The following is a 20,689-nucleotide window of genomic DNA, read 5'->3' on the forward strand; positions in this document are numbered from 1 at the left end:
GCAGGTACTACAGTGAGTGTTGTATCTGCCTTCCTCTTCTTGTGTGGTATGGTGGATACAGCACCTGTCTTTGGATCAATGTAGATCTTCTTTTGCAGAGGATCAGGTTGGAAAAGTTCTTCTCCTTGTGTAACCTTTGTTGGCGCCAATTTTTTCGGATCCGAACGAGTTTGCTGCTTGTCTTTAGCCTTAGGAGGCGTTACAGTGTCCTTTGGCGTAGTTTTCGGCACCGAAGGTGTTGTTTTCGGGGTGGTAGGCTGTTTCGAGCGCTTGGGTGCTTCGGAATCAGGCCTTGTCGGTTTCGATACCGAAGGTGATGGCTTCAGAGTGGAAGCTGGTCTCGTCGGCTTCGAGGCGTCGGACGTTGGCTTCGCACCTTTGTCTTTAGAAGTCGACGGAGCCTCGACTTCTTTCGGTTTCGGTGCCGATGGAGCTGGTGGGATCGACACGTGCGGCTTGCTCGGTAAGGAGCTGCCGGAAGGCTTACTTATTTTCTTCGGAGCCGGGCTCGATGGTGGGGCTTTCGAAGTGATTTTTCGGTCTCGACTGGGCCCAGGAGGCGGAGTGTTGACCTTTGCCTTCAGTTTGGGTGCTGTGTTTGATGCAGGGGCAGTAGTACTCACGCACTGACCCAATGGTATGGAGTCGTCTTCCCTCTGATATGACGATTTGGAGATCATCGGAATCCTCTTCGGGAACGAGCGGAACCTCCTCGTCGAAGATATCCAACGGTTCTGGAGCTGATCTCTGCATGTCGTGTCGACGGGCCCTCCGATCTTGGATGGTTTTCTTGGATCGAAAGGACGCGCAGGCTGTACAGCTGGATTTGTTGTGTTCTGGCGATAAGCACAGGTTACAGACCTCGTGGTGGTCACTGCATGGAAACTGTGCTCCACACAAGGGGCATTTCTTGAATGGCGTCCTTTCCAATAGGTGTAGGCCTCACGGCGTGGATAGGCCCAACGGCCCGCGTCGATGACCGGAATCGAGCTGATGGAGTCGAAAACAATGTTAGTCGATATCGAAGGTAGTTAGGTGAAGTTTTAATACGTTTTTGAGCTTCGAAGTACTTGAAAAGTAGATGTCGAGCCGAAGCGGAAAAAGTTCATCCGAACCCAGTGGCGGAAAAAAACAATCTAAGGATGAAGCCGATGCCCTTGCGCACTATCGTCCAAGGGAGGAGTCACCTATCTTGTGACTACAAAAGACTTCTTTCAAGACGACAACAACATGCAATCATCCGAGGCCAACACCAGCTGGCAATCTAATGCACAGTTTAGTATCTGCAGCTCATATACCTCGAACACTATGTTTTGGAATGTGAAATATGCCAAAAGATGAAAGTCTCTACTGTGAAACGTCCTGCGCAGACGCCCCTGTTGATTTCAGATAAACCATTAGCTTGCGTTTACCTGGACCACTGCGGTCCCATACAGAGTGATGGCAACTATAAATATATCATGATCGCAGTGGATTCGTGTTCAAGATTCATTTGGATGTGGCCTCAGCGCTCGGCTGACACTCGAACTGTTATTAAAGATTTGCGAGTCTTTATCGGCACACTACATTCTGACCAGGGTCCTGCGTTTAGCTTTCGAGCTTACCAGGAGGCCATGGCCAATTTGGGCGTTGTATTGCGGTACTCTAGTCCATTCCATCCTGAGGGAAATTCGGTAGCGGAGAGAAAAAAACGAGACATAAAGCTATCTATAACAGCTAGAGTATTAGGTTCGGGTGACGGGTGGGTCAAACATCAAATAAGTGTCCAACGTAGTCTTAACAATTTGCCAAGAAGTTCTCTAGGGGGTATCACTCCATAGGAAGTCCTTTTTGGGACCAGAATGTTAGTAGCGGACCTCGATTGGTAGACCACAAACTCTTTGATATCAAAGATCGTTTGGCTGTCTTACAGGACTTAAATGAAATAAGAACGAAACAAAGTAATGTGTTCCTGAAGCCAACCACCACTGAAGAGAAACCGACCGTCCCAGCAAGGCCTGTCTGGATCCCAAAGCTTGGTGATCTGGTCAGAGAAAAGATCGCAGACAAGAAGGAATTTGGGCCTTCTTACTGACAACCAGTACCTGTCCTAGCAATCCACGGATCAAGAACAGTATTACTGCCGCCCCTTGCTGGAAAAAAGGAGAACAGGTTTGTGTCTATCAACCTGGTCAAACCACCTCATGTCGCCGATCATAAGCAGTAGGCCAAGTGGACTCCACCAATGTAGCAGATGTCCAGCTCTGGCTACTATCCAAGAGGTTCAAACTGAGAGACTCATCACCTTTGAACAATCTGCAGTGCGAAATGAAGGACTAAGCAACAAATCTATGGAACTTGTACCTCTTGAAACCCAAATAACAGTTTGTCAAGAAAATCCTGTCTACAATGAAGTAGCATCTGACTACACAAATGTTACAAGTAATCCTGAGGTTCCAGCGATTTCAACGAATCCAGATGCAATCCCAACAATTGACAGAACTGCCTCTGGCTATTTCATTAACTTTTATACATTTTCCGAGGATCCAAGCGAACCTAAAACTGCGCCAGTAAAAAGAACTTTGAAAGAACAAGCAACAGACCTTTTTCATCACCTGGAAAAGACCATTTTGGTTTCACCATGGATTGAACTTTAGAATGTGATGGATGTGCTTTTTCTTCAACTTTGGTTGACTCTGGTAATAACTTTGGGAATGCTGATAAATGGAAGATATGTCAAAATGGACACAGCAAGTAAGAACATCAACTTAATTCTCAAGCCACACAAATCATCCCATCGTGAACAAGGAGACTTGTCATCAGTGAACCTCACAGCCGTTGCTATACCAGGGAGTATAGCTTGAGACAGAACTATTTATGAAATTTTTGGCCCGTCAGAGCTGTTGAAGATTCCACACCAGTTCAAGATTTCCTTGAATGACTTTGTTTCATCTAGTACTAGATACTTCCCTCCTGAGGCGGAAAGCCGGGAGAGGAAGAGAACTCTTTTACAACCTTATTGTCACGGAATATTGTTTGTTCGTAATTTGCTTTGTTTTAACTTGTAATTACCTCTCCCTGCATTCGCCGGAGAGCTGGTGCGTCTTTAGAATTGCTGGTTCCCCCGCAGCCGATTCAGGTGCTGTGACGGGGCTCTGATCTCACAAGAGCCGCCATATTGGGGGAATCGGAAGGGTAGCGGTACAGCTGCCTGCTCCCTCCCGCCCTCGGACGTGCCTATAAGAGCGTCATCTTTTCGTGCCACAAATAGCTAGATACTTCCCTCCTGAGGCGGAAAGCCGGGAGAGGAAGAGAACTCTTTTAAAACCTTATTGTCACGGAATATTGTTTGTTCGTAATTTGCTTTGTTATAACTTGTAATTACCTCTCCCTGCATTTGCCGGAGAGCTGGTGCGTCTTTTGAATTGCTGGTCCGCCCCGCAGCCGATTCAGATGCTGTGACGGGGCTCTGATCTCACAAGAGCCACCTTATTGGGGGAATCGGAAGGGTAGCGGTACAGCTGCCTGCTCCCTTCCAACCTCTTCCGCTTTAAATGGCCAGCCCCACTCGGCCCGCAGCGGGCGCGCCAGCGGCGCGCCAAGGCAAGCCCGTCTGCGCCCGTCCGCGACCTTTCCGCGACCAGGGCCAGAGACGCTGCCGGTTTCGACCCTTTGGACACCATCCCATACACTAGACAGAAGCTGCTCTCCCTCAGGCCCAAGGACAGTGCTTACTTACATTCCATTCCCTTTGACCTACCCATTGAGTTTAACCCTCGAAAGCATGTGACCCAAAACACGAAGGAGGCATCTCAGTGCATCAATGTCCCTTAATAAAACCCGCGGCTTCGCCCCAAATTAACCAAAATACTCTAACCCTCAAGGCGGGACTCATTAATTGCCGCTCCTTGGTGAAACACTCTCTAGATATCTTCCAGTCTCTTATTGATAACAAATGGGATTTACTCTTTCTAACAGAAACTTGGTTGGGAGATGAAACTAATCCTGCATTATGCCTAACCATTCCAACAGGCTATAATATCTTGTGTGCCAACCGGCAAAGCAATAAACATGGAGGAGGAGTCGCTATTATTTATAGATCCCATTGGTCGATCTCGTCCTTCCTCTACGATCAAATCGATCTAATCGAAGCTCTGCCCTTCTGTATAAAATTAACTTCCAAAATCACGTGCTCAGGCTTGCTGGTATATCGACCCCCTAAATCCAGCACATCTCATTGACCTAATTTCTTAGACTTTGTACTTCAAGCTAGCTCTCGCTATGCAAATTTCACCTTTCTTGGAGATTTAAACCTCCATGTGGAGGATACTTCTGATATGATAAGTAACAACTTTATATCCACCATGACTGATTGCGGACTTAATCAGCGGATCACCTTCCCCACTCATAAGGCCGGTCATATTTTGGACCTTATTTGTTCCAATCTTATGGATATTACAATCGGGGAACCTAGTCCGGTGATCTGGTCCGATTGAGGTTCCGTGGCAATCATAATGGTGTTTTCGACTCGTTCGAATATGGTCGAGTTTGGTATCTATGAACCGCAAATGACAAGTTTAGCGGGTGTACGCGTTTTCGCTACGCTGCCTTGAATCGTTCGTCTTATTCGTGGGTTTCTTCATCTGAACCCACGGGTTCCATTTTCGATACGGCATCCATTTTGTTTCTTGCCCTCGAGTAGCCAGCGAACGGACACTGTCCGCTTCGTGACCCTGGGATTCCCCAGCTTCTGCGGAAGACACGTGTTGCTTTGAGGGTGTCTTTATGACGAGGGGGATGACACAGCAAAGGCAGATGGCTCCGCTCGAGGCTCATCTTGCCGTGCCGGTCTATTGTTTCAGCCGTGCATGCATTAGGCACGAATCCTTTGATCCTGCAATCATGCTTCCGATATTCCCCCCTACACTCTTTTTCAATCTGTTGACTGTTTCTGTCTTCCTTGCACCTGTCTCTGTTCCTTCTTTTAGCTCATTTACAGCCTAAATGGAATGTGCCTAATGATGGGATAATGTGTTTTTACAGTTGGGAACCGGCGATGTTACTGTAATTATGTTCCAGGCTTCTGAAACATGAATGCGACCCTTTTGAAGTTTTACTGTGAGAACTGGGTTGTAACCTTTTGTTCGCCATGTTGAGCTATGACGAAAAGGGGTATAAAAAGGAGCGATCCACTTTTGCAATTCGAAGCAGACTCTCAGAACTTACACGTTTGTGTACTTCTAGCGATCTCTGTATCCCTGCAGTAAATAAACGCTGATCTTTGACGCCGAAGGAAGTGTCCCGTGTCTCTGTCATTTGTGCGCCAGAACAGGTAACCCACGAAGGTTTCAGGTGTTGTTCCCTGGCACCGCTGGGCCTTAAAATAACCTAGTCCTTCAGTTGGCGCCCAACGTAGGGCGACATCAGCGGTACCGGTCCAAAGCCTGACGATTGTGAGGAACTTCGTGTGAAATCTCCGAGGGAAGGTGCACCCCACTTCATCGATCCTGTTGTCGAAATAAGTGGTCCGAAGATTTTTCCCGCAAAGATTCCCGCTTCCTGACGGCTGCGACGGACTGATGCCCTGACTGTCGACCTGTTTCGGCGCCTGGCGTAGTCCTTTGTACGGCGAGACGATGAACAGGCCTTCCTGGTGACGCCATTGTTCTTTCAGTTAAGTATTTGTGGGTCGCTCCCAGTCCTTAGTTGTTGGTCCTTTTTTGGGACCATTGCTTTGTTGTTGATACTTGGTTGTATGCATGGTTCCATCGCATTTGTGGTTCTTAGTTGTTGGTTCTTAGTTGTTGGGTTTTATTTGACAATTGCAATTGCCAAAAACCGAGGGTCTTGCATTTTTGCGAGGACATCGTAATCCGACAACCCTTGAAGTTTGTAAACTCGGTTAGTGTGCACGATGCCTGGCCGTAGTACTTTGTTTGGTTTCCTTAAAAGTTGTGATATGGATTCCCGATTGGAGGACTCATGTCCGATACCTCCAGTTGGAACTCCAATTTATGAGCTCTATACTCGCCACGGAGTAGGTCCTATCGTATATAATGAATATTGGATCCGCTACACTAAAGACGATGGTGTCCTTAGCTGGCCACCTCATGGTAGTTTCGAAACTGCAATTTTGGATAATCTCGAAGCAAAATTGTTTAAAAAGAAAGCTAGGCCGGCCATGTTTGATTCCTTTCGGTTATGGCGCAAAGAGGCCAAGCAGAAAGAAATCAAACAGATTAAGAAAAATAAGAGAGAAGGTATCATTACGGTGATGCGAAATGCAGAGCAGTTTCAGCGAGACAAAGAAGAGAAGGAAAAGGAAGTTTTTGCTAGACTGCAACATATGGCGGTGGATAAGTGTTATCCGGTTTTACCGTCGAGTTCTGATAAGAAGGGAGAAGATGCGGTAGAGGACCCTTTGCTGTCCTATCTACTGAAATCGCCACCTCCATATGCACAGGATACTACAGTCCCTGTGGTTCCTCCAGTCCCTCAACCTGTTGTTCCGGCGGCTGCTGGTCAGCCTGCCGTTGGTCCTGTTCCTCCGAATCCTCTTGTTCCTCAAGTTGTCCCTGCTCCCTTACCTGCCCTTCTTCCTACTGCTCCACTTCTCAGTCTCTTGTTCCTGCTACTTCTGCTGTCTTGGCTACTCCCACTGCTCCCACTTTCAGTCCTCATGCTGTTGCCCCTGTGCTTCTCTCCTCTTCCCCTTCTGTTCGTAGTCGCATACCTAATGCTGTGGCTAATCTTTACTCTCCGCTATTCAGACCGATACTTGGGTCCGATGTTTCTGATGTCTCTCAGAGACGAAGTCAAATTCCTGGTGGTAGGGAGAGTGAGACGTTAGTGAAAATGACGCGTAAATGGATTAGGCATCCTACTAAGTATACTCCACGTATAGTTTTTGAGACAAGGTTCGTGTTCGAGGGAATGTGTAAGTCCCTAAGAGAAGGGTGGTATAATGATGAGGTAGACTATGTACCGTCTGAAATGACTGAACTCCAGAATCAGTTTTCGAACGGTATGATTGTGGGTAGTAATGTTCGACATGCTTTAGAGCGTCTCCTATCTTTTCGATCTACAGTACAACCTCGAGCATTGTTTAACGATGACACTGAGGAGTGGATGGCACAACCTGGTCAGTATACCATGCGAGAAGTCCCCCCAGTGTGGATGCCAGGTGATCCTGCTGCTAATCCTGCTATTTTGCCACACTTTCAGAGGGTTTGGATACACCTCCCATGGAAGCGGTCGGAAGTGTTGCAGGTGAAGCAATCTTTGCCTGATCCTCGGAAAAATCCGGCGGGTTATTACAGTTAGTGGATGCTACTGTTATGAACCTTGATAATATTGATATGTTGTTCGGTAACGTAGTACTGCAACCAATTTGGGCAAAAATCCGTCAAGAGAATCACGTAGCTGAGTTAGGAGGTGATTGGGCTGCTCTTGCAGCGGCATACGGACGACAAGTTGGTGGAGCTAAGCCCGAACAGCTCATTACTGCTCTTCCCCAGAGGATTATTACACTTATGAAGACACTTATGCCAGCAATGAGAGTTAACTGGGATAAGCTGTCTGCGTGCAAGCAAAAGAAAGACGAGAGTGTCTCCGATTTCTTTACTAGATTTGAGGAGGCGTTTATCGATCACAGTGGTCAGGATATGAGCACCGAGGGAGGTCAACGACTGTTCGTTGACAAATTTGTATAGAATTTGTTGTCTGAACTCAGCAACAAATTGAAAAATTCCAAAAGTTTGTGGGCTGTTTCTACCACTATTAGCTAAGGCTCAATATTATGAAAATAGAGAAAAGGAGGAAAGTGATTGCGTAGATAAGAAAACAAAGGAGCTTAAAACTAAGGTTTTATTGCAGCAAGCGTATCCTCCGTCCTCTAATCCAAATGACTCACAACAGCAAAATCGATCACACACACAGTCTTCCAGGACGCAGTCGCGTACTGACTCCTCTACACCAAGATCTATGCTTGGGTATAATCAGTGTGCGTATTGTAGGGGTGAGGGCCATTTGAAGTTTAATTGTCCGGTTTTACGTGACCGAAATAATGGTGTTTCGGCCCGAGGAGGTCGTATTGGTCCTCAGCAGGCTTCTCGAGGTAGAGGCCGTGATGTCTCTCAAAATCAGAATGAGCTTTCTACTACTTCGTCGGACTCGAACAACTGCTTTGATCAGCGCGATTCATCGTCCGGTAGATCTGCACAGTATCATGTGGATGACTATTACGTCGAGCATGACATTGATGCTGATGGTAATTACTAGGACAGCCACAGACAAAGAGAGGGAGTAGTATCAGTTCCGGTTGATCAGAGAGGGCCTTACGTCGCAGTTGCCACATCAGGCGTAGTTGAGCCTTTTCTGTTGGACACTGGTGCAGCGAAAAGTTCCATCATGCATTCGAAACTCCCTGGCGCACCTTTGTCTGGATTAACGAATGTTTCCATTGGATTCTCTGGCGCCCCGGTTAGCAATCCGGTCTCTAGCCCTTTGCCCCTTACAATTGGGCCTCGTGAGCTAGAAGCTCCTTTGATTTTAACTACTGGTTGTGGTGAGAATCTTTTGGGCCTGGATTTGTTGAAGCGGTTATATGCGACTCTGTATTGTTCTCCTACGGGAGTGGAGCTTACATTGAGTCAGAGAGTGATTTCTCCTATGTACTTGTCAATGGATAAGCTCCCACCGGAATTGAGTTCTCTTCCTGAGTCTTTGTGGGCAACAGGTCCCAATGATGTGGGCCTGCTGGACATATCACCTTATGTCGTCCAATTGAAATCTAATGTGCGATTGCCACGCATTCCCCAATATCGTATCTCTCTTGATGGTGAGCGAGCGCTATTAGCGATCATTTATGATTTGATCAAGAAGGATGTTATTGAGGAAACTCGGGGAAACGTGTAATAGTCCTGTGTTACCTATTTTAAAACGAACTGATCCATCCAAACCTCCTGTGTACCGTTTTGTCATTGATTTAAGAAGGGTAAATAAAATTGTGATTCCACAATTTCCTGTGGTGCCTGACATTACGGCTTTACTGACTCTGATTCCAGCCTCTGCCTTTTGGTTCTCGGTAATCGATTTGAAGAATGCTTTCTTTAGCATTCCGATTGCTGAGGAAAGCAGGGATCTATTCGGCTTTTCATTAGGTGGCCGCAGCTTTAGGTTTAAACGCGCTCCTCAAGGCTATTGTGAGAGTCCATCGATCTACAGCCAAGCTCTTAAGAGTCAACTTGATGCGTTTGTGTTGCCAGTGGGTGCAGCCTTGTTTCAATATGTTGATGATCTGTTAGTGGCTGCCGACACTGAGCCGATTTGCAAAATTGCTACAGTATCGTTGTTGCAGCATTTATGTGACTTACATCACAAGGTGTCACCTTCTAAGCTGCAATATTGTCGTCAAGAAGTAACCTATTTAGGTTACTTATTGTCAAAGGAGGGAAGAAGGTTGACCCCAGAGAGAATTGCAGCGATCGCTCGAATGACTGTGCCAACAACTCAGAGAGAAGTGCGTGCCTTTCTAGGTATCACGTCATACTGCAGGCAATGGATTCCAAATTTTTCATTACTAGCGAAGTCATTGGTAGCCCTCACGTGCAAGGATGTTCCGACTCCTTTGCCATGGACTGAAGAGTGTCAGAAAAGTTTTTCTGAATTACGTGATGCGTTGTGTTCGGCTCCTGTGTTAGGTACTCCTGACTACAGTAAGCCGTTTACACTATACGTGCACGAGAGGGAAGTTTGTGCGTTGAGTGTCCTGACGCAACAATTCGGCGGTAAGCAGCGTCCAAGTGCATATTTTTCCTCAACCTTGAACCCAGTAGCTAGAGCATTGCCGAGTTGTCTAAGGGCGACAGCGGCAGCTGCGGTGTCCATCCGGCAATCTGCAGGACTGGTCATGGATAATATGCTTACGGTGATGGTTCCGCATGCAGTTGACACTCTCTTGAATCGGACGAAAACTCAACATTTGACAAGCGCAAGGTTGTCTGGTTATGAGTTGACGCTTTTGACAAGTCATATACAGATCAAGCGTTGTAATGTGCTAAATCCGGCGACATTGTTGCCGACCAGTATGGAATCAGATGATGTAGCACCACATGATTGTTATTTAAGAACTGAAGAAGAAACAAAGGGTCGTGTTGACCTAAAAAACACTCCATTGGCAGATCCCGATGGTATTTTGTATGTTGATGGTTCATGCTTTAAGTTGCCGAGTGGTGATGTGACGACTGCGTATGCTGTAGTGACGTTGAGTACGGTTGTGGAAACTGCGAGATTGAGTCAGAGCTCGGCTCAAGCAGCAGAGTTGATAGCATTGACGAGAGCGTGTGTTTTGTCTAAGGGAAAACGAGTGAATGTGTTTACAGATAGTCAATATGCGTTTGGCGTTGCACATAGCTTTGGTCAATTGTGGAGAGAAAGGGGATTTATGACATCGCATGGTACAAAGATCCAACACGGACAGCTCGTGAACGATCTTTTGGATGCACTTACATTGCCTAAGCAGGTGGCAATTATTAAATGCAGCGCGCATCAAAAGATTACGGATGATGTTGGTCGTGGTAACGCGTTTGCGGATGAGATTGCAAAGGAAACAGCTAAGAATTTTGCAACCCGAATGTATGTTACGAGTTCAGTAAGGTGGCCTGCGGAGACTGGTATGTGTGAGGACACTGTCGAAAGCGTGAAAGCGATTCAGAATGAGGCCACTGAAACTGAAAAGACTAAGTGGAAAGAAAGCACGGGGAAGTTAGGTGCGCATGGATGTTGGATTGATTTGTCGGAATATCAGAGGTGGATGTTACCGGATGCATATGTGCTAGCCGTTGTGACTATGGCTCACGGTTTGTCACATATTAGCGCGAAAGGTATATGTAAGTTGTTGTCCCCCGTATGGAAGAATGATGGTATTGCTAAGTGTGCTGAGAGAGTGGTTAAGAATTGTATGGTATGTATGATGTACAATCCTGGCAAGGGTACCCCCACTCCACCTGGCCATTTTGCTCCTCCTACATGTCCCTTTGAGGTTATCCAATTGGACTTCATCCATATGGAGAGATGCAATAACCTGAAGTACATTTTAGTTGTGGTTTGCACGTTCTCCAGATGGATTGAGGCCTACCCTCTGAAAGATAATACTGCCCTGTCAACAGCAAAAGTCCTACTGAAGGAATACTTTCCTCGGTATGGAATGCCACGGATTGTATGGTCGGATAACGGAAGTGAGTTTGTGGGGAGTGTGATGAAGAATGTGTGTAAGGGCCTTGGAATACAACAGAAGTTCCATAGCGCCAATCATCCCCAGTCAGCAGGTTTAGTTGAAGGGTACAATGGCACTCTGAAACTGAAACTTGCTAAGATTCAAGCGACGACTGGTCTGTCATGGCCCGATGTCCTGCCTCTAGCTCTCTTATCGACCAGGGCGAATGTACACTCTCGAGTAGGGCTTAGCCCATATGAGATTGTGTTCGGCCGTCCTGCGAACATTTGGGGAGTCCCGAGGCCTAAGGTTTTTGATAGTCTTGAATATCCAATGTTAATTGATTATCTTCATGATCTGACTGCTAAACTGAGGTTAATTCATCAACAGGTCTTTGAAGCTCTACCGGCACAGACAGAGGGTCCTGGACATCGGCTCCAACTGGGTGACTGGGTTGTCACCCGCAACTTTGGGAGAAAACGTAACTTGGAGCCGAGATTTGTGGGTCCCTTCCAAGTCCTGCTGGCTACAAGGACTGCAGTTTGTTTGGAAGGCAGAAAGAATTGGGTGCATGCCACCCACACCAAAAAAGTTTCGATCCCTCTGCCAGCAGATTCTTGGGTTCGAACTGGGATTGCCGCAATGGAAACTGAGACCCCAATACGTTTTGTGCCGTTTAGTGATGCTCAACCTGTAGGAGACACTTCATTGCAGCCAGATAAATTTGTTGAATCGTCGACATTGGAGAATTCAAGGTCTGAATTGTTATCAAAACGATCGAACACTGGTTCGCAACCTGACCAATTATTTGAAGAACAGACTTGTCCTGGAAGAAGCAGATATTTCCTTCGTTCTCGTGACAAAGACTAATAAAAGAAATCCCTTTTGTTTTCCCTTTGAATTCATATTACCCCCATTGCTGTTGCCACGAACATTATGAACAATTGCATCCTCTATTTATTCTTGAGTTCTTTTTCATGTGTGTTCCTTTTTTACAGCTAAGAGATTTATGTTAAAAATTGAATGTTTGTTTTTTAAAAACCTTTTCATCCGGGTTGACCGTAGGGCCATGCGGGTACTTCCTTCTGTTTAGCAGGTTCCTGACACTAGGTCGGTTACTTTTGTCGATTCCTGGGAACTCCTGGGAGTTGATAATCGCTACTCAGAACGAAGTGCGTCAAGAACGTTACGGACGGTTTTTAGAGGATGGAGGTCTCTAAGCTGTCGGAAGTAGAGAGGATGTCGGTGCAAAGATCCAAGCTTCATAAGGTTATCCGAACAAAATGTTTCCTGTTTTCGTTATTCCTGCTATTCCTGACTGTTTCTATGTTACTAGTGGGTGGAGTGTATTTTGGAATACAGTTGTTATTGCCTTCTGTTTCACCTACTTTTTCTTCTAAACCGAAATCTATTCCCACTATTTCTCCACATTCTTTTCACCTTCTACCCCAACATGAACAGGTTAGACGTGCGGAATTCATGAACAACTCCTTTGTCCAGCTCCTACATCAGCATCAGTTGGTGATGAATACTACTAACTGTTGGGTGTGTGGGTTAATGCCGCATACCATGGATAGGGGTATTCCGTATTTGGTTCTTCCTTATAGCTCCCAGGGGTCAGCTAGAGCATTCCAAACTATGTTCCGTAGCGCACTAGATTCCTACCCCCATCGAGAGCCACGCTCTGCAGATCCTGGTCCCGGCCCATACCACAAGCCTTTGGCAAGAGCGATTGTTGACTTAGATAGAGATATTTTTGATGGATCACTTATTCCAGAGGAAGAGGTGCGAGCATACAAGGATCCGAGTGAGGCTGAGTATACCATATCAGTGGGTGATAGACAGCTTAAGAGCTCGTCTCCGATCTGGGTCGTACCCCATCTTGGTAATTTCTGCTTGCAAGGACTTGGTCGAAATCCACGAGCTCAGCTTGGGAAGAGTGCTTGCACTGAAACATATGTTTTATCAATGCTCTCTTCCCCTGTTTTCCTGACTGCCAAGGGTACATACTTTGTATGTTATGATCGCGCATATACATGGTTGCCCCGTGACTTTTCGGGCACCTGTTATATTGCGAATCTTTTGCCACCGACTTTCACAGTTGCCTCGGACTATCACAGGACTAGAGTTGTGAGAGGTGTTATTAGCAAAGAGGACACTGCCGGTCAAGAAGCAGGAGACTTCTTTAAAGGTTTCCTGCCGTTTTGGGGACCTATGGTTAATAGTAGGAACCTGAGACAGTTGACTCGTGTGGTAGAATCGACTGCTAATATAACTGCAAGTGCTCTTGGTAATCTAACAGCAGAGCTTCAGGCGGATAGGCTTATGACGTTGCAGAACCGTATGGTTCTAGACGTTGTTCTTGCAGATAGAGGTGGTGTGTGGAAGGTGATCCATTCGAGTTGCTGTATTTTCATTCCTGATAATGCTCCAACTGTATATCAAGCCATCTCGAAGTTGCATAAGATCTCCGAGTCCATACACGTGGACGTAGGTGATTGGACGCTACTAGGATGGTTTTGGGGCCTAATGTCGACGTGGGGTTGGAAGATTCTGATGATCATTGGGGTTGTTGTAGCGTTTCTGTTCACGTGTTGTCTTTGCGTGCAGTGTGGTCCTGCCTTATGTGGTCTTTGTGCTACAACGTGTATAAGGCGGCCATCTGTTACCAAAGAAGCATTGATGGATAGAATAATGTTGCAGCAACATCTGAACGATCTGATGAATATCGAGATCGATTCTGATATCGATTAGTGCTTGCCTACTTGAGGGCAAAAGGAGCGTCTGAGGTTCCGTGGCAATCATAATGGTGTTTTCGACTCGTTCGAATATGGACGAGTTTGGTATCTATGAACCGCAAATGACGAGTTTAGCGGGTGTACGCGTTTTCGCTACGCTGCCTTGAATCGTTCGTCTTATTCGTGGGTTTCTTCATCTGAACTCACGGGTTCCATTTTCGATACGGCATCCATTTTGTTTCTTGCCCTCGAGTAGCCAGCGAACGGACACTGTCCGCTTCGTGACCCTGGGATTCCCCAGCTTCTGCGGAAGACACGTGTTCCTTTGAGGGTGTCTTTATGACGAGGGGGATGACACAGCAAAGGCAGATGGCTCCGCTCGAGGCTCATCTTGCCGTGCCGGTCTATTGTTTCAGCCGTGCATGCATTAGGCACGAATCCTTTGATCCTGCAATCATGCTTCCGATATTCCCCCTACACTCTTTTTCAATCTGTTGACTGTTTCTGTCTTCCTTGCACCTGTCTCTGTTCCTTCTTTTAGCTCGTTTACAGCCTAAATGGAATGTGCCTAATGATGGGATAATGTGTTTTTACAGTTGGGAACCAGCGATGTTACTGTAATTATGTTCCGGGCTTCTGAAACATGAATGCAACCCTTTTGAAGTTTTACTGTGAGAACTGGGTTGTAACCTTTTGTTCGCCATGTTGAGCTATGACGAAAAGGGGTATAAAAAGGAGCGATCCACTTTTGCAATTCGAAGCAGACTCTCAGAACTTACACGTTTGTGTACTTCTAGCGATCTCTGTATCCCTGCAGTAAATAAACGCTGATCTTTGACGCCGAAGGAAGTGTCCCGTGTCTCTGTCATTTGTGTGCCAGAACAGGTAACCCACGAAGGTTTCAGGTGTTGTTCCCTGGCACCGCTGGGCCTTAAAATAACCCAGTCCTTCACGATCATTACTTCATTCCCTTCTCTATCCTCCTGAACCAACAGGACAGACCTAGGATTTGGGCTAAGGAGTATGGCAGAAACTGGAGCAAGATTTCCCCGGACAGTGTAGTCAATCATCTTCCCTCTGCTGATCCTCCAGGAGCATTAGATTTGGACTCACGCTTGGTCATTCTAAACAACTGGGTATCCAAGGCCATCGATTCCATTGCCCCTCTTCGGCCTATAAAGACCTACCGTTCAGCTCCCGCCGCGCCCTGGTATTCTGATGAACTGCGCAAATGTAAATCTGCATGTAAACTTTTGGAACATGGTTGGAGACAGTCCTATTCAGCGGATAGTAAATCATTATACAAAGCTGCCCTCAAAGATTATCGGAAAAAGATCATAAATCATAAACGGAGCAACCTTGCTCCTTTAGGGAGATTTTTAACACGGTCAAAACATTCACAGATCCACAGGCTCTTCATCGTCAATCCCCAGTGTCGCAGTCTCTTTGTAATCAACATTCTGATTACTTTGAGGAGAAAATAGCATCCATCTATGACTCCTTCCCCACTATTGACAGCAACGGAACCGGGGAAACACCATCTGTTTTTCAGATTCCATCTTCTATCTTCTCTGAATTTGAGGAGATCTCGGAAGACCGTTCTCTCTCAGAGCTCCTCAAGTGCAAGTCTGGATCACCTAGTGATCCCTGGCCGGCTAAGCAATATAAAGTCCTTGCTCCACTTCTTAACCCCCATCCTAATGGCATCTGGAATGATTCTCTTCGCACCGGGATTTACCCGGATTCCTGGAAACACGCCCGTCTGATTCCCATCTTGAAAAAGGCCAAAGCCGACCCAGAGAACCCGGCTAACTACAGGCCTATTTCTCTACTTCCTGCTCCGGCCAAGATTCTTGAAAAGCTGGCACACCAGCAACTTGCCGGATTCATAGAATCTAATGGACTACTTCATGATTCCCAACATGGATTCAGACCCGGGTACAGCACTGAGTCGGTACGCTGGACACTCGACAGGGGTGCAAGGGCAGTGTTGGTGCTGTTGGATCTTTCCGCAGCATTCAACACTGTCTCTCACCCTGTCCTGCTGAACCGCCTCCGGTCAATAGGCATCCAGGGTAAGGCTCTTAGCTGGATCTCTTCTTTTCTGTCCAACCGTACACAAGCAGTGTTTACTCCACCATACACTTCCATCTGTCCCCCGCTCAAATGGGGCGTTCCCCAAGGCTCTTCACTGAGTCCTCTTTTATTCAATGTGTACTTCTCTCCTCTGGTCGAGTTAATTGCCCAGTCAGGAATAAAAGTGGCATCGTATGCTGATGACATTCAGCTGTTGTTCACATATGACAACCCCACCCTGACTACATTTGATCCTCTGAAAGACTGCCTCCGTGATATAGCGCACTGGATGGATAATAACTTCCTGAGATTGAACGCACAGTGTCACTGCATCATAATCAATAAATAGAAAGGTGTACACAGCCATTCAGCCAACAACAGGTGGTGTTCCATCACTGCAATTAAAGATTTTACCTTTAAGAGACATTCTGCATAGGCAGCATGCACAATACAAAGGGATCTCCTTGAGTCCTGTCCCTGTCACTCCCGGCAGAGAACACTCCCATAGTCTATCCGTGTGCGGGATCCTCAGTGCTCTCCTTGTTCGCCAACAATGTGTGGTACAAACCCCAGAAATTCTTGGGCCTACTAGTGGTGGGCTGCAGTTCACTATAATTTTCAGACTGGGTACAACAGTAAAGCATGTCGTGTGCCCAGCGTTTCAGAGTTGGCAGCGGGCCACTCATCCAGCAACAGGCCAAAACTCGGCGGCACATCAGCAGGCCCATATCTACTAGGCGTCTAATCGCCCTTGGCAGTTGTTTAGTGTACCCTAGCAGGGCTACTAAAGGGTTTGGTGTAATGACGACCTCAGTCAACTTGCTTATGTCAGCGAATACCTTCTACCAGAAGTCCCAAACACCAGGACACTGCCAAGCAAGATGCAAAAAATCAGCTTCCGGGGCACTACATCTCTCACGGGCAGAGTCCCGCAACCCATACCTGTAGAGTCGAGCTGGAGTGCAGTATACACGGTTCAAGAATTTGAAATGGATCAGCCGATGCCGGCCATTAAGTGGGACTTTCTTAGTGATGGTGCAGCAATATCGCCAAGTGTCATCGTCTAGTACAGTGTCCAAGTCAGTCTGCCTTGATAGTCGTGCCTTAGTGTAGGGGTATCGTGTGTCTGTCTGTGTTAGTTTGTAGAGACTGGACAGTAGCTTCTTGGGCGATGTGGTTTTGATTACATGCATGAGCTCGGGGACCTCCGGAGGCTCCGCCATGCCGCCACCCAGTAAGTCACCCAAGGCACTGCGTACCCTGTGGAATTGCAAACGAGTTAGTAGCGGGGGTGTTTCACAGGCTCCCAGTGCCTGCTCCCAGGTCTTGGCCACTCCTTCAGTGAACAGATCACCAGCCGTATGTATATTCAATGTGCTTAAGGCATTTACTACTCCCTTTCCCGTGATCGACCGCAGCCATCTAATCCAGTCTATTGGCATTGCCGGTGAGTATAAAAGTGCACCGTTTTGCATCTGTAATAGGCTGTGCCATGCATGGTTAGTGGCTGTCAATGAGTCTAATACACCCGTTCTGCGATCTAGAGGGTGAAAGATCGTGTGCTGAAGTGTATCAGGGGCAGCAAAGAGAGCCTCCATGCGTACATGTGGGATTCTGCTGTCTCCATGCAGCCATGTGTGTAGATGTGACACCTGGGCTACTCGGTAGTATGCCTCCAAATCGGGGGCACCAAGTCCCCCATAGAGTACGGCATGGTGAGTGTCGTCCAGCAGACACGTGGTTGTCCGCCCGCCCAGGCCAGCTTTATCATTTGTTGTTGCAGTCTTGCAAAGAATGGCTTGGGGAGTACAATTGGTAGGGTCGTAAACAAAAACAAGAAACGGGGGAGCACAACCATTTTCATTATGGATATGTGCCCCATTAAGGACAACGGGAGCTTACTCCAAATTAGCACATCATCCTCCAGCTTGCTAAAGGCTGTACCATAGTTGTCTCTAAAGAGGATGTCCACATCAGTATGCAGCTGTATCCCCAGATAGCGGACCGCGTCTGTGGTCCATTTGAGGGGATATTCCATTGTCACCGGTTGCATGATCGGCGTAAGTGGGAAGGCCAGCGACTTGGCCCAGTTGACCCGCAATCCAGAGAGCGCCCCAAATCGGACCACTTCCCTAAGGACTGATGATAGATTATTATCGGGGTCGCGTACATATAGCAGGGTGTCATCTGCATACATTGACACTATGAGCTTGTACCCCGGGAAGCCTATGCCCTCGTTTACGTGGTATTCTCGCAGGGCACATGCCAACGGCTCTGCCACAAGGGCATAGAGGAGGGGCGAGAGGGGGCATCCCTGTCTGGTCCCTCTGCTAATAGGAAAGGAGTCCGTAACTAGATCTCCCAAGCGTAGCCACGCCCTCGGCTCGTGATATAGCGCCCCTAGCATTTGTAGGAACGGCTGCCCCAGCCCATACGCTGCAGTACGTTGCGCATGAAAGGCCACTCCACGGAGTCAAAGGCCTTCTCCATACCTAGGAAGACGGCCAACGCTTTTCTGTCAGGTCTCACATGTTGAATCACCCCCAAAACAGTTCATATGTTGTAGACCAGGTTTCTGCTAGGGATAAATCCTGCCTGTTCCGGGGCTACCAGGCTACCAGCAAAGAGCGCAAATCGGGTGGCCAGCACCTAAGCAAAGAGTTTGGTGTCTACATTTAAAAGAGACAAGGGTCGATATGAACTGCACTCATCGTGTGGCTTCCCTGGCTTCAAGATGGTAACTAGGAGTGCCTCCCTCATAGATTGCGGCATGCTGCTCTCAACGCAGATGTCATCAAATAGAGTCGGTAGGTGTGGGAGCAGTTGGTCCTTAAAGGCTTTGTAAAAGCCCGTAGTGAGACCATCTGCACCCGGAGCGCTACAAGATTTCATGCTGGCCAGGGCGTCTAAAATCTCATCCTTATCTATAGTTTGCATGAGGAATTCCCTGTCAGAATTGGATAGGACAGCGAGGTCAATGTGACCTAGGTAGTCCTGAATTTCCCCCTCCATATTGCCGTTCTTGGAGGAGTACAGATCGGAGTAGTACCTTCTAAAGACCTCAGCAATGTCCCTCTCGTCAATAGTCGGTTCTCCCTCCGGGGTGTTAACTACCGTGACCAGCTGGCGCCGTCGCGCTCCCTTCATGAGGTTTGCCAGTACCGAACTTGGCCGCTCCCCTTCGCCATATACCCTGGCAGTGGAGTATTTGCTCATGTGTTGGACCTCCCTGTCCACTTCATCATTATACTCCGCTAGTAGGGTTTTAATCTCGTCTCCCACAGTGTCGTCCGCTGCGCTACACTGCCTGCGCTCCAACTGATCCAGTTGTCTCTCAAGGTCCGTCAACCTCCGCCGAATGGATTTAAGTATGCCCGAGTGCTTTGACATGGCAACACCTCGGATATAGACCTTGAAGGCCTCCCACACTACCTGGAAGCTCTCGACCGAGCCTATGTTGTGTTCGAAAAATGTTCCTATGGCCTCAGCAAGTTCTCCCCTAAACACAGGGTCTAGTAGAGAATTAGGCGGGAACCACCACGTAAATGGCGGCACAGACCTACCTGGCACGCACATTTCCTGCAAGACTGGTGAGTGATCAGACAATGTTCTAGGAAAGACCCTGCAGTCTTTTATTCGGCCTATTAGGGAGGAGGAAGCGAGCCAGTAGTCTATCCTAGTGTGGATATTGTGATATGCAGAGTATTGCGTGTACCCGCCCTGATGTGGATTCCGTGAGCGCCAGATATCCCCCAATCCCAGGCAAGTTATCGCACTTTGGAGTTCTAGTGCAGCGGCTGTGGGCCTGCGAGCAGGGCCAGCCGACCGGTCTAGGGTCGAGTCCAGAACAAGGTTAAAATCGCCCCCCCAAAGTAGCAGGCTACTCTGAGCAGCTCGCTTAATCTTGGCAGTGAGGGTCTTGAAAAACTCCGGCGAGTCAAAGTTCGGACCGTAGGTGTTTACCACCGTGACGTCCACGGCAGGACCGTGACACCTACAAATCACAAATCTACCATCAGTATCCTTCTCCAGTGTTTGTATCTTCAGTTTGGATTTGGGGTTCACCCATGGCAAAACTCCTCTGGAGCTAGAGGTAAATCCTGCTGCCGAGACGTTGCCATCTAGCCCCCTGGTTCTAAGCATGTGGCTGTATGCAGGGAGATGTGTTTCCTGGAGCAGGGTTATATCTATGTGCTGGCGTTGCAGATAGCTGAGGACCTTTCTGACTTTGCGGTGGTCATTAAGGCCACGAACATTCCAGGTGATGGCTGTTAGTCCAGGCTTATGTACACCCCCATTACCAGTATCAGTGTCAGCCATCGCGCCATACGGCAGTGTATGTGTGTAGCTGTTGTGTAGAAGCGCAAGCTAAGGACATAAAATGCAAAATCAGGCTGGGCAAGGCCTCAACAGGCATGTAAAAAACTCCTCCTAAGTGAAACAGAACAATCAGTGGTTGCAGTGAATCCAGTGTGTCCTCACTAAATAAGCAAGGGTAGTCCCTCCCCCTAGCTCCCCCTCCCCCTGCCCCTAGCTGACCAACCCCAACTCGGCCATTAACTCCCCCCAGAGCCCCTCCAACCCCTCCCACAGCAGACCTACCCCAATTTGGCATAGCATGTAAATGTCTCCCTCCCAGTACTCCCCCAAGAAACTCAAGGAAACCCAAAGGGGAACCAAA

At 47.6% G+C, this 20,689-nt stretch overlaps 1 protein-coding gene across 1 annotated transcript; it reads left to right on the forward strand.

Annotated features, from left to right (window-relative positions):
• The first annotated feature begins 12,400 nt into the window (after window positions 1-12,400).
• On the forward strand, window positions 12,401-13,948 carry LOC147737283 (endogenous retrovirus group PABLB member 1 Env polyprotein-like). Its single transcript, XM_086934614.1, has one exon. It carries the CDS (start codon window positions 12,401-12,403, stop codon window positions 13,946-13,948), a length of 1,548 nt encoding a protein of 515 aa, XP_086790740.1.
• Window positions 13,949-20,689: the final 6,741 nt, after the last annotated feature.

This window comes from Lissotriton vulgaris, chromosome 1_1 (genome assembly GCF_964263255.1).
Source record: "Lissotriton vulgaris chromosome 1_1, aLisVul1.2, whole genome shotgun sequence".
Classification (NCBI taxonomy): Eukaryota; Metazoa; Chordata; class Amphibia; order Caudata; family Salamandridae; genus Lissotriton; species Lissotriton vulgaris.